Raw genomic sequence first — 13,424 nt, 5'->3', positions numbered from 1 at the left:
CCGCACTCCTAACAGCGACAGCAACAACTTTACTACCACTACAACAACAATAAAAGATTGAACAAAAAATCGCTAACTCATATCTAATATTGTTCTAATGCCATTTTAAATGCCAACCAAGCTACAGTTCAAATATTCAAATAACATTGCATATTGTTGTTGTTATTACTTTATTACTACCATTATTGCGCTTCAGCTTTACGAGCTGCAAAAAAATGCATTATAAAATAGCAAATGACAGCAAATCCACCAAGTGTTATGCTGTAATAGAATTAATGATGCTACTACATTTCAGGGTTAGCGACGACAGCTGCCCGGCTGCTTAAGCTTGCGCGCCCGCCAGCCAAACGGCCAATCGAACGAGCGATTCACGTGCGCCAGCTCGCTAGCGGCTAATGGCAACAAATGCTTATACATCATTGTCAGCGCGTGATAGCAAAAAATAGCGAAACAACAAAAGCAAACGCAATCAGCAGCATATATTACGGTGGCAGCAAGCGTGTTTCAAATGTTACTTACCAACAACAGCAACAACAAAATTAGTTACCAACTTTTTTCTTCATTTTTATTAATAAAATATATTTTTTCTTCTTCTTCTTTTACTTGCTGTTAAGGAGTGGCACGCTGCACAGTTCGTGCCAATGCCTGCAGCCACAACGAACAATCATGCGAGCTGCCTCCGAAAATGTTAATAACAACAAATTTACGCTCCATTAGCTTTTGCTGTCTGCGGCAAAGCGTCTGTTCATAATGAAATTAAACATTTGAACAGCTGAGCGCAAGGTTTGCACAGCATTTGCTATTACCCCGCACTCCTCCGCTCTACTCCTTTTAAACGTTTTTCATTTAGCGGCGACTGCTGTTGCTATTTTTCAAGTTGTTTTGCCAATTACGTACATAGCTGTAACTGTTAGCTTGTCTTGTTGCGGCTATCAATGTACGCGTGAGATCAAGGATAGTGGGTCAAATGTGCAGAATTGCGCCACTGTTTTGGAGGCTGCCACGAATTATTGGCGGTAGCGGTTAATGGCGCATTGATTTTGATTTTTTTTAGGGTATCGGTTACAAATTTTTCTAAAATGCAATATTTCAAAAAAAAACCAATAATAAAAATATATGAAAAAAATATGGAAACAAAAATAATAAAAAAAATTATTATATTGAAAAAAAAAAATTTTTGAAAAAAATCACATAAAATAATCGGAATTTTTATGGAAAAAATATATATATAAAAATAATCGGAATTGTATCGGAAACCAAGCAATTACATGAACTAATCACCCGAATCACCAGAATCCACAAAATCGCTCTAAAAATTATTAATACGACAGAAAAAGGTCAAACACACGTTCATATATCGATAACTTGTCCCTTATAAATAATCAAAAATCGATAAAAATTATTTATTATTTTTTGTAATTATTCTTTTAAAGCAAGCTTAGCAACTCAAAGGTTAATGTGTCATTTAAATTCAAAGAAGAGCGAATTACTTATGAAACAATCAAAGCTTAGTTAATAAGGAAAACAGCATAACTCAAATTACATTGCAATATGCAAAGTGGCAAGTTGTATTTGCATTTATTAGCCGTGCATTCGCATAAATCTAACATGTGTGCTCGCTTGTCTCTAACCACTTACATTTATCATATATGCAAATATATTTCCTTGCATATGTTTGTCACTAGATATATGCCACTTCCACATACTTTACAGAATAGTTTGTATAATTCATGCAAATTATATGCAATTTTTATTGGCACCTTTTTCATGTTTTATTTCTGCTTTATTTGCACCTTTTAAATGCCTTCTTCTGCTTGATTGATTTTTATGATTTCGCGTTTGCATTAAAACGCTTTAAATGCATTAAGAGCTGGGCTGCTTACTTTGCATATACGTATTGTTGTTGTTGCATTTATGCGTTCAATTCAACATGCCGACGCTATGGCTGCACATGTGCAATATTTGTAGAAATAAATTTACAATTTTGTATAAATATATATCAATGCTTGATCTCAGGTGTCTTATGATTTTTAGCCTGAGTTGCAGCTTATTTGCTGATAGCATGTATGTATATAAAAGTGCTGATTTGTTATTTTTGTAATTTTATACTATTTACTGTGGCGTAGTATAAAATTAAGTGGCGTTTTATGGAAAATGTGGGTGGCTACAGTGGCAGAAATGTCGGACAGTTGGCGCCACAAGAATGTTCTCACAATTTTAATTTTTTGGAGTCATTTATACTTGAGTTGGAAATAATTTATTAACTTATATTATGGTATAACAATTTTTAATATTTTTTGTTAACTTAACGAAAGATGTAAAAACTTAACGACACTTTTTTTGACTCATTTTTGGAATCAAATCATTGACTTTTATAATTTTATTTTATTAGCTTCGACTTTTTGACAAATTTCTAAAATTTAATCGCGAAACAGAAAACTTAACGAAACGTTTTTTTTGCTTATTTGGCTAAAAACTATTACATACGCTTGAGAAGTATAAAAGTGGTTTAAAAATATAGTCTCTAAACTTCTTTGCAAAACTTAACGAAAAAACCAAAAACTTAACGAAACTTATTTAAGACATTTTTTTACTAGAAACCAACACAAAGTATAAAAAATGCAAGTTGCTGCAAAATTAATGTTTTCAAAACTTTTCGTTAATTTTCCAACTGAACGTATACTTTGTGAAACTACCAAATATTTCTAAACATAACGCTAAATGCTAATATATAAATTTAAATACTTAATAAAACTAATATAAACAATTTATTTGTAATTTTATTAATCATGACTAAGAACTTTAAATTTAAACAACAAGCTTTTTCGTCAAGTGCGACAACATAGCAACTTTTTCTTTACTAAATAATTTCCACTAAATACTTACATCTCCAACAAATTTCTTCTACTTACAGATGCTACCGCCTTCCAGTATCCCCCACCAGCCAGTCCATGCTGCCAAGTGCACAGCCCCTCACCATACACAGGTAGCGGCAGCGGCGGCGGCGGCGGTGGTGGTGGTGCCGGTGTCGGCAATGGCGAAGTTTTCTTCCCACTCAGTCTTAGTACACCACGTACCCCACGTACCAGCGTCAGTTATGCGGCTGGCGAAGAGAATACCTTCTTTCGTCATCACAACATCAGTGCGGGTTGCAGCAACGCATCACACCTACAACCACCGCAATCGGCACCACCAATGCCGTCGAGTAGTCACAATGGTGCACATAGTCAACCAGCGCCACAACAACAATACCAACAATATACATATCCATACTATCAATATACACCACCGCCGACACCGCTCACCGCCAATGCGAGCACCTGCACCGGCAATGTATTCGGGGCGACGGAAGCGACAACGCATCAACGCGGTTGTGTGGCAACAGCGTCGACATCAACATCGACGACATCGTGCGGTATGGGCGGGCATTCGCGTTTGCATCGTAGCCTCTCAGATGCGCAGAAGCGGTAAGTGGGGAAAAATAAAACTTAGAAATTTATTTATGTGAAGCGTAGAAATTGAAAGCCAGATTTTTATTTATTTTAGAGGAGACTTGAATTGTATAATAACGTTTTCGAAAATCAACGAAAGTGTCTAAATCATAAATTTCGAACCTAAAAATGTACTTTACAAGATTAAAGAAATATTTGAATTTTCAAAAGAAAGTTTTTGAAACTTAACGCAAGTTTTCAAAACCTAACGAATTTGTTGTTATACTTGACGCCTGTTGCACAAATATCATATCTAACTAAAAAGTAGAAGAAAGTTTTCACATTTTCAAAACCTAACGTAGTTTAATATTTAAATGCTAAAATGTTTTTGTTCATATAAATGCCAATTATTAACATTAGTTCTAGTTAAACAGTTATTTTTAAGCGTACAAACTTTTCAAATAATATACTTTTTCACAAAAATTTATTCGAAAACCACTTCACTTGACTATAAATGACTTCAAAATATTAAATAGTTTCAGCTAAACTTGTCTCTATTAATTTCCGAAACTTAACGAAAGTTTCCAAAACTTAACGAAAGTTTTCAAAACTTGACGAAAGCGCAAAAAATGTTTTCTCAGTTTCCAAAACTTTAAATTATTTGCATTTTTAACGAAAACTGAATAATGACGGTATTTTGTAACCTTGAGAGTTTTAAAAAGTACGAATTTTACTTCTTATTTTGAACAGCATAAATAAATAATTAACAAATTGGGTACAACTCATTAACGTCAACATTATACCAAATTTCCATTCAATAAATTATAGTACAATACACGCTCTTATCGCCCAGCAACGCCTACTTTATACAGTAGTGCGCTGTGCTAAGCAAAGTATAAGCGTATAGCGCCGCTGATTTCGATCATACCATATATGTATGTACATATGTATATAGTATATGTTTGAATGTTTAAGAAAGCATATGCGGGGGTAAAGCAAACGTAATGTGATTGCGCGCGCGATCAACGACCGACAGCAGCTCCCGCAACACATTAACGCGCCATTTAGATTGCGAAATCTCACTTTTGTTGCCGGCTGCTTACGAGTATACGCTAAAAATATCAATTCCCATGACATGTTTTCACGCACCGCGTATATTATGCGCTATCAGTTGGTTGGCAACGCCAATGGCGACAGCAGCCGTCGACAAATGTGCAGGCCCCCAGCTTCCCAAACAGCTAGCGCTTGCAATATACATACATAGTATATTAACATGTTCGACGATCTTTTGCTGTCAAGATAATCCCTATAATTAAAGGCTTCAACGCTTTCAGCTGCAGCTTGCAAACTTACAAGCGTAATTGCGTCGATCGGCATGTCTCGATCATAGCGCCTATGTTATCGCTTGCACATATACATACATACATATTTCTTTTATCGCCATGAGAATGAGCACAATTCGCAGCTGGTCACTTGTGCCGCTTATTCACCTCTCCCACACACATGACCGCTACTTATTCTTCGTTGATTCCACATATTACATATGTATTGTGATAAAAAGTCGCAAGAATTTTTCACAAGTAAGCAGATGATTTTCACTTTCATGCTATTTGATAAATGTAGACTAATTTCTTATAATTCACAGCTTTCTTTCCTTGTACAAATCTTTGTTGTCACATGTGTCTTATTTTAATGAATGTAATAAATATTTTATTATTTATTCATATAGCTCTCGTCGTACGTCAACCACCAACGATGATGAACGCGAATATCATAGCGAACACGAGACCAGCTGGGATGAGTTCGATGACCGCTATGATAATTTTACAGCCGGCCGTGAACGTTTGCAGGAATTTAATGGACGAATACCGCCACGAAAGAAGAAAAAGGATGTGCCAAAATCAAAGTATGAGAAGAAGGTGAGAGAAAGAGTAAGTCATAAACTGAATTTTATAATTGAAACTGACAAATTTTGAATAATATAGAGTATACTTAGTTTCCCTTACACTGATATATAAAAACTCAAATTGACCTTAGCCAATATAATATGGCTCTCATACTAAAAAATACAAAAAAGATCATTGATCATGAATATAGTATATGACAGGTTATTTTAATCATAAGAAAAAATATTTAAAATACACAAAAGATTTAAACAAAGCTTTTAAGTTAGAGCAGTTATAGCGAAGGTTTTCAATGTTATATAAACATCTATTGAAGCTTTCCAAATGTTATTGAAATTTAATGAAAAGTTTGAAAACTTGACGAAAGTTTTTTTTTTTAATTTAATGAACGATTTCGTAAAATGAATCATATATAGTAAACTTATAGAACAACTTTGAGGCCGTACAAAAGTGTTTGAAACTTGACGAAAGTTTCTGAATGTTTACAAAGGTTATAAGAATTCAAAAATAATATAAATTTAAGCTTACCAAAATGTTTTGAAGTTAAAAAGTTTTCAAAACTATATATTACGAAAGTTTTTAAGACTTAACGACGAATTTGAAAACTTAACGAATATTTTTCTTGAAACATAATGCATATTTTCAGAAGCTTTTGAAAGCTCACTAAGAGAAAAGAGGTTTTTGAATACTTGACAACAGTTACAATAATATTTAGAAACTTTCCGAAATATAAAGAGAGTTCTAAGGGTTTCACGATCTCTCATATAACTGAAGAATTTACGTATACATATTTTCGATGAATATTTTGTATGCTCACACAAGATAAATAACAAAAAAAATTTATTTCTGATTATTTTTCTCATTTTTTCGTCATTTAAAAAACGAGAGAAAATGAAGAAACCGAGAGAATAGTAATTTTCGAGTAACAACTTCATAAGATAAAATAGTCTCTTCTAGGTAGGTATATTAAGATCTAGTGTCTCCAATATACATAATAGTCCTATGGTTTCTATATTTCTATTAGAGAAGAGAAATTTAACCCTAAATAATGCCTTGAAACTTTAATATTATATGACTGAAGCTCAAAAATATTTAAATTTCAGAAACTTATATCCCTACATTTGAAGAAAAATATATCCCTTTCTCATAATGCCTTTGTTTTCATGAATACACTTTCATAGTTAAAGCTCCCTTACAAAATATCCACGCTTTTACGAATATCAATATAACTAAATTTTCTCAGTGTATGAGCGCTACTTTGAAATTATTTTAACTTACTTGTATATTTCAATATTTTTTAGAAATGGTTATTTCTTCTTAGTTCATAGTAGACATTAGTGTCCAACCGCTTCTCAATTTTCGGTCTATAATCGGTCCGAGTATTCGAACGGACTCTATTAGATATGATAGGTGCTATGTGTTATTTCCGCAAAAGTTTTGTGAGTAATCTATATTATACCATTGACCTATATTCCATACTTTTATTATTTTTATGAAATAGAAATATCTTCTAAAATGTAATGATTACTATATAACTTATACCGGCTAGCTTGTAATATTCTTAAAATAGTCCACAAAGCGCAACATTACTCATCTTCATCACAGAACATTCCTTGACAGCTGGAGCGAATTTTCACTTATACTCTACAAAAAAATAGTGTGTGAATGAGTGCATAATTAACAAAGAATGTCTTCATCAAAAAAATTATTTTATTTAAAAAAACCTTTTTCAAAAAATGCCTTCCCATTACTTTGTAAACACAAATGTGCCGCCTATAACCACAGGTGTTCTTCATAGTTTAAGACGTAAATTGCGCCATAGTGCAAAGCGTGCAAAAAAGCAAAAACATAAAATAGTAGAATACTGTAGAATAAAAACTTCAATATGACACAGTTCATTCATTTATAGACGCACATAAAGGAAGCTTTTGAAACTCTTTGTTTTCGAAACACTTGTGGGGCCGCATGCGAAAGCCAAACGTACGTTGGACGACAAATTAAAAAACTACCGCAAAGAAGTAGGTGTGTGTGTGCATATAGATATACATGTTTGTGTATATGGAAAGCGTAACAATTTTATTACGCTGCAGTAACTACAATAAATGCAAAATGCAATCTAAGTCGCTGGCAAGCCAATGATAGGCATGCGGGCCAATGGACACCAGCGCAATGCAGTGGTGCCATCAAGCACACGTACGCCGAACACGCGCTGCCTGCCTGTCGATAAATGGACAGCGGGTGAGGAGCGTAACTGCAGTGTGCTGTCACTAAAAGCTAGCAGGTTTCTAGGCGCTTGCCGTCAGTAGCGACAAAGCGTGGCAAAACCTTTTTCTACAACATATTTTTGTTGTAATTTATATATTTTTTATTGTAACTTTTTGTGTCTTTTTTTGCTGTTAGTACAGTTTGCTGATTTTATTGACGTCGCAAAGCTGCGCAATTAAATTTTATCGCGAAAAATACGAATTTTATTGTCACTTGAAACCGCCACACCGGCTGCCCAGCTGAGTGCGCCAGCCCGTTATGCCTTTGCCGCCGCGCTGATTGCTCGCTTTAGTTTCGCGCATTTTTTTTTTAGCTTTTTTATGCGGATTTCTAAGCAACGGCAAAGCGGAAAATGCAAATCCAGGCGGTTTTTACGAGCGCTTTGTTCTGTGTTTTTAGTTTTTTTTTGTTCCTTTTTTTGTGCCTCAATTTAATGCACTTTAATTTAATAATTTTTGCTACGTTTTTGTAAGTTTACCGTAATTTATTTGTTGCTTTGTGTGACACATTTTAATTGTGATAACAAATTTTTTGATTTTCGCCAATTTTTCTTTCTGCTGTCAGCAACTTTTGTGTGACTGACGCATGCCCGCTAGGCGCACAGCTGTCATTGTAATTATTTTTATTGCTTCCTAAGTATTTATGTAGGTGCAGGCATTGTTGCTGGCGGGAGTAGTATATATGTACATGCATACATATATATGGCATACAGTTTTTATTGCACTTTTTCCCCAACGCTTGCGTTGAAATGTAATTTTCTGCCTTGCTTTTGTATGTTAATGACCTTTTCTAGTTGTTTACTGAAGCGCGTAATTACAGTTTCAAATTTCAGTTGCATTTATCATGGTGAGATGCTTTTTTCTTGCATTTTTTTAGCAAGCGATTTTAAAGCTGTGTGCTAGGTTCTGATTAAGAATCAAAATATCAGGCTGCATTTAGTTCGTGTGTTGTTTAAACACTACAGAAAAATGCAATTTAAGGGAACTAAGAAATAAGATAAGATATAAATATATAATATAAAAAGTGTATGAAAAGCTTCTAAAGATGAATAGAGATAAGATAGATGAAGACAGATTTTTATTTTTAATTTTCTTCAGCTATTTAATAGATTTTTGTTAAAGAAGTTAGCCACGTCAAGAACCATAAGAAAAATGGCACAATTTTGATAATTTATTCCGAAAGCAAAAGGATAGCATAATCGAATTCTTCTCTTTCAAACATATATGTACAAGTATGAATAGTTTTAATATTGCCGTTTTCATACAAAATGGCGGCTACTGGGTTAATCTTTCACGTCTCAGTTTTCAGGAGGGTTTCTACTAGTAACATTAATTCTAGGAAATCGCAAAAAAATTAAACACGTCATCTTTACATACATAGACTTGCCTATGAAATACGTATGCTTTTGGCTTTACAGATATTTTTCTCTAAATACGTACTCAAAAATAAAAATTTGTTACCGAAAAAAAAATTGCAAAAAAAAAATTTAAAAAAATATTTAAAAATTTAAATTTTTGATAAAAACGATTTTTTTAATCATTTTTTTACAACTGTTTTGTCACCAAATATTCGTACGACTTCTGTCGAAAAAGAAAGAAATTGAAACAAGTGTTCGAAATGCTTTCTTTTTCCAAACAATTAAGCCGTGAATAATGCCAAAAATTATGAAAATTTATGTCTAAAAGGATGACACACTTCATTTGCATATACTTATGCAAGTAAAACGTAAACCACCCTTACCCAACTCAAATCTGAAATACAAAACAAGTGGGCAATCAAGCGAAAAAGTAATCAAATAATAAATTCATATTTCTACTACTGAAAAAAATAGCAAACTAACTGACCGCAATTGTAATGAAACATTCGTTTATTTATTTATGCCCCACTGAGACACACTCCTATGTACTTGTATATTTTCATGCAAGTGCCTGTCCACAAAATATTTATATGACCACTAGTGGACTGGCAGTGGCATTGATAGCAATTTTCGGCACATTTTTATTGTAATTATAAGCGCATTTGTTACATTTACCAAATGCCAGTAGTGCGGACATAAAAATTATTTATTGATGGCCACATAAATACATATACGTACATAAGTATGTAAGTACTACATGCATACTTAAGTGCTGCCTTAATGTTGAAGTGCACGTGTAAATTGGTCTTTGGGGAGGATTTTATGCGCAGCCGATGAGCATTGCTGGCAGTTGGACCCGAAACAAAATAGAGACTAGATACACAGACACACACTTTTATAAATATACACAAATGTACACACATACATCTATGAAAATGTGCAAATCTAGAGCATTTAAGCGGCCAGGAACACTACCAGGTGTTCCAAGTTCGCATGCGGGGGCTGTTATTGAAATAATCCATATTTATGTTTGTCAGTGTGTTCAGTGGCAAAGTGTTACAATAATGCATTTAATAGCCTATAAAGTGCTATTGAGATTAGAACTTTGTTGGATTTTTTTGATTTACTTGCACTAGCAAATCAATGGGCAGTGCTGTTTTAATGCCAAAAGTTTTCGGACTTCATTATAATACATATGTATGTATGTATATGAGGTGTTATTCAATGAGTTTATGGATATCAGAAAAATCCACTTGACTATGAAAATCATTTATTGTCTCTTTTATTAGTTCTATGAGTGTTCAGATACATCATTCAGTTGGATTATATTGCAATGAGGAACAAGCGAGCGTAACTAGTTCGGCTGCAGTAAAATTTGAACCAGTTTTATAAAAGGGTTCGTTTTTAGTGTATTTTAAACCAGTTGTGAACTAGTTAATTTCTGGTTTATTTTCAACCAGTTGTTAACTAGTTCGAGTACAGCGCACCACTATATGAAAGAGTTCTTAATACATATATTCTTTCCATTGATTATTTTTTTTATATTCGCCGAAAATTTCGGCATTAACACATTTCATCTCAAGAATTTCCCAAAGTGTTGAAGCTTACTAATATATTTTAAAATATTTTCTTGCTTTAACACCGCACACTTCTCGAATAAAAGTACCGCCAATGCGCAGATGCGAATATTTACTATTAAAAATTAGTCGATCTTACTTTTTCTCCTATTTGTCGTATTTCAAACCATTAGCGAGTACTAGAAATCTTCTAAGCCGCCTTGGAAAATCTTTTAAAGAAGATTATTTTCTTTGTTATAGAAATATTCACACTTAAAATACTCTCGGAGATTTATTATAACCTGCTGAATGGTCTTCGCTTATTAAGAAATATTCTATATATTACATTTTACCGTGAGAGGCTGATATTAGCAATTATGGAACAGGTGCAGGCTTTAAAAAGCTATAAAAAATTACTAAGGTCACTTTGGTGAGTGAAGTAGAGTATTTGGGAGGTGAAATATGTTCCATAGGTAACTAAAAAATAAATAGTGTTCCCACCTAAAACTACATCACCTACTTTTTTGAGGTTTAACTTAATCAAAAGATTATTTAAGAACACCATGGAAACCACTTGCGTAGGTGTATCTATCTATCTTACATGAGGCTCGTATCTCTTTTCGTTGAAAAAATGTATATCATAGAATGTGCCCGACAGACAATAAGATATTTTACTATAAGTAACAGATTACCTCCAAAAACAAAATTTCTCAGATCGCAGTGAGTTCTATACCTTCAAGTCAAGGTTATCATAATTATGGTTAGGTTAGGATTAAGGGTGAAAAAATATTCAGCAACTAATATCTTAAGTTATGGTATAATTTTTGTCGGTTATGTAGTAGGGATTATGTTATCTATATAATTTACTTTCTAAAACATATGAAATTCAAACCAAAAATTTATTATTTTCTCTCTTCTTTCTTCTTTGCAGCCATTCAAGGGTTTTATCTGGCCCACTGTCGTCACAGTCATCGTTGTTGCAATCGGTTGTGGCTTCCTTGTTACGCGATGAGTGCGCCAAAAGTGAAGTTCCAGCGGCAACAGCCTCAGCAATACTTACAATTTAAAAAGCAAGCAGCAGTGAAGCAATGCAAAAAACAAATAATTATTTACACTTAAAGAAAAATAAAACAAAAATAATAAATTTTGAGAAAAACTTTAAAAACAAAGCACAAATGAAAAGTGTTAAAGTGTGCGGAAAGCAGAATGCTTTTGATGTTTTCAAGGCAATAAAGGAGTACGAGAGGGAAATATATAAAGGTGAAGACATTTTTGCCAAAAATGTGGTACGTGAGAGTGTTTAAAGAAGCGCACGTCGCGCGTGGAACGAGGCGAAGTTACGCCGCGCCAGTTTTGGAGAGACCCGTTAGTGAACGGCTTGAGAGAGAAGTCTTTTCGAGAGTGGAAACGTGTGATAATTTTGAATTTTCAAGAATTTACGGATCTACTGACGAAAAGGCGCATCAAACCGCTACAATGAGATGGAAAGAGTTGGGTAGTGAAGAAAAGAGGAGGAAAGAAATGGCGTTAAAGAAAGAGAGAGAGATGATAGCGAGCAAAACGCACATTGTGCGAAAACGAAACCGAATTTTTAATCAACGAAGCTTTTCTTACACACCACAAACTCAAAACGAAATCAAAGTCGAAACAAAAACGTAATGAAAGCAAACAACTAACATTTTTTAACACCAGCAAAGCATATTTTTGTACAATGTAGGCATTTATAGTAGATATACATACTTATGTACGCATACGCGTATTTGATTAAAAAATCTCTGCCGTATTTGGACGTGGAAATTTCGCATATAGTATACTTGACATGAATTTGAACTGCCCTTAAGTGTAAGCTACTTTGTGCTTAAAGAAAATATTTTTCTAACGAAAATTTTGTACGTTTTTTATTCTAAATGTGTAACAGATAAGACTGTTCGATATTGAAAGGCAGCATTTGTACTAAACACAATTTAAAAGTAAAGACAACTAAAACCACAAAGCAGCAAGTTTATAAAATTTATTCAATAACTAAATATTTTTTTTAAATTTTGAAAAGAAATCGTACAAACTAACAGTAAATCAAACAAAAAAAAAACAAGAACTCAATGCTAAACTTTTTTTTCATACTAACAGCTGAAAAATTGCTAATTTGGCGTATTGAAGGTACACATTTTTTTCCAAAACAGATGCGCGTATTTTTGATAAAAATTTTTGAGGACTCTTACAACAATATAAAATATTTTTTCATACAAAAAAAACTTAACAAACGCAGCAAATTACAATATGAAACTACTGATATGGGAATAAAATTCGGGTTTCCGAAAGCATACAAGTTTTTTCGAAACAAGCACTTTGGCGCAATATTTTTGATAAATTTTATAAATATTTTTGTAACCGCATATACATATGTATGTATGACAGTAACTGGAATACCAACAATTTTTGCTAAGAAGTTTACAACTTAATAATAACATAAAATCAAAAGCATAAAATTAATGAATATAAAAATTTGGGAGTTCTTTTTTATATTAAAAACCATAATACTAAATTTGAAAACAAAAATGGTAAAACAAAACCAAGAGAAAAACAATTTTGCAGAAATATCGCGAATTAATAAAAAAAAAGCAAAATAATTGAACAAAAAGTAATATTACTAATTTAAAAAAATATTTTGAAATACCAACACCAGAACTGGATGACTAATAGATTCTTTTAAAAACAGTATAACTCAAAATTTGTGAAAAGTTACAAAATGTTTTCAATAACAAATTTTGCATTTCAAATGGTAGCTTAAAAATAATTAAAAAAAAAATATGTTGAGAAATATTAAAAAAGATCCCAAAAATTTGGAATAAGTAATTGTATTTAAATACATTGATTCAATTCTAAACATTATTTTGCAAACAAATTTTTTCTG

General features: G+C 32.9%; 1 protein-coding gene across 4 annotated transcripts in view; it reads left to right on the top strand.

Annotated features, from left to right (window-relative positions):
• The window catches only part of LOC125778591 (cell death protein hid), a 44,493-nt gene extending 31,768 nt beyond the window's left edge, over positions 1-12,725 (top strand). For 3 of the 4 annotated variants that reach the window (XM_049456898.1, XM_049456900.1, XM_049456899.1), the window contains exons 3-5: positions 2,915-3,467; positions 5,161-5,362; positions 11,445-12,725. In XM_049456898.1, coding sequence (XP_049312855.1) covers positions 2,915-3,467; positions 5,161-5,362; positions 11,445-11,525 — 836 coding nt within the window. In that variant the 3' untranslated portion in view covers positions 11,526-12,725. The remainder of the gene's footprint in view (positions 1-2,914; positions 3,468-5,160; positions 5,363-11,444) is intronic. The other variant, XM_049456902.1, reaches the window with a different exon arrangement.
• The last annotated feature ends 699 nt before the right edge of the window (positions 12,726-13,424 follow it).

Source organism: Bactrocera dorsalis, chromosome 5 (assembly GCF_023373825.1).
Source record: "Bactrocera dorsalis isolate Fly_Bdor chromosome 5, ASM2337382v1, whole genome shotgun sequence".
Classification (NCBI taxonomy): domain Eukaryota; kingdom Metazoa; phylum Arthropoda; class Insecta; order Diptera; family Tephritidae; genus Bactrocera; species Bactrocera dorsalis.
This window is presented reverse-complemented; position numbering and strand designations above follow the sequence as displayed.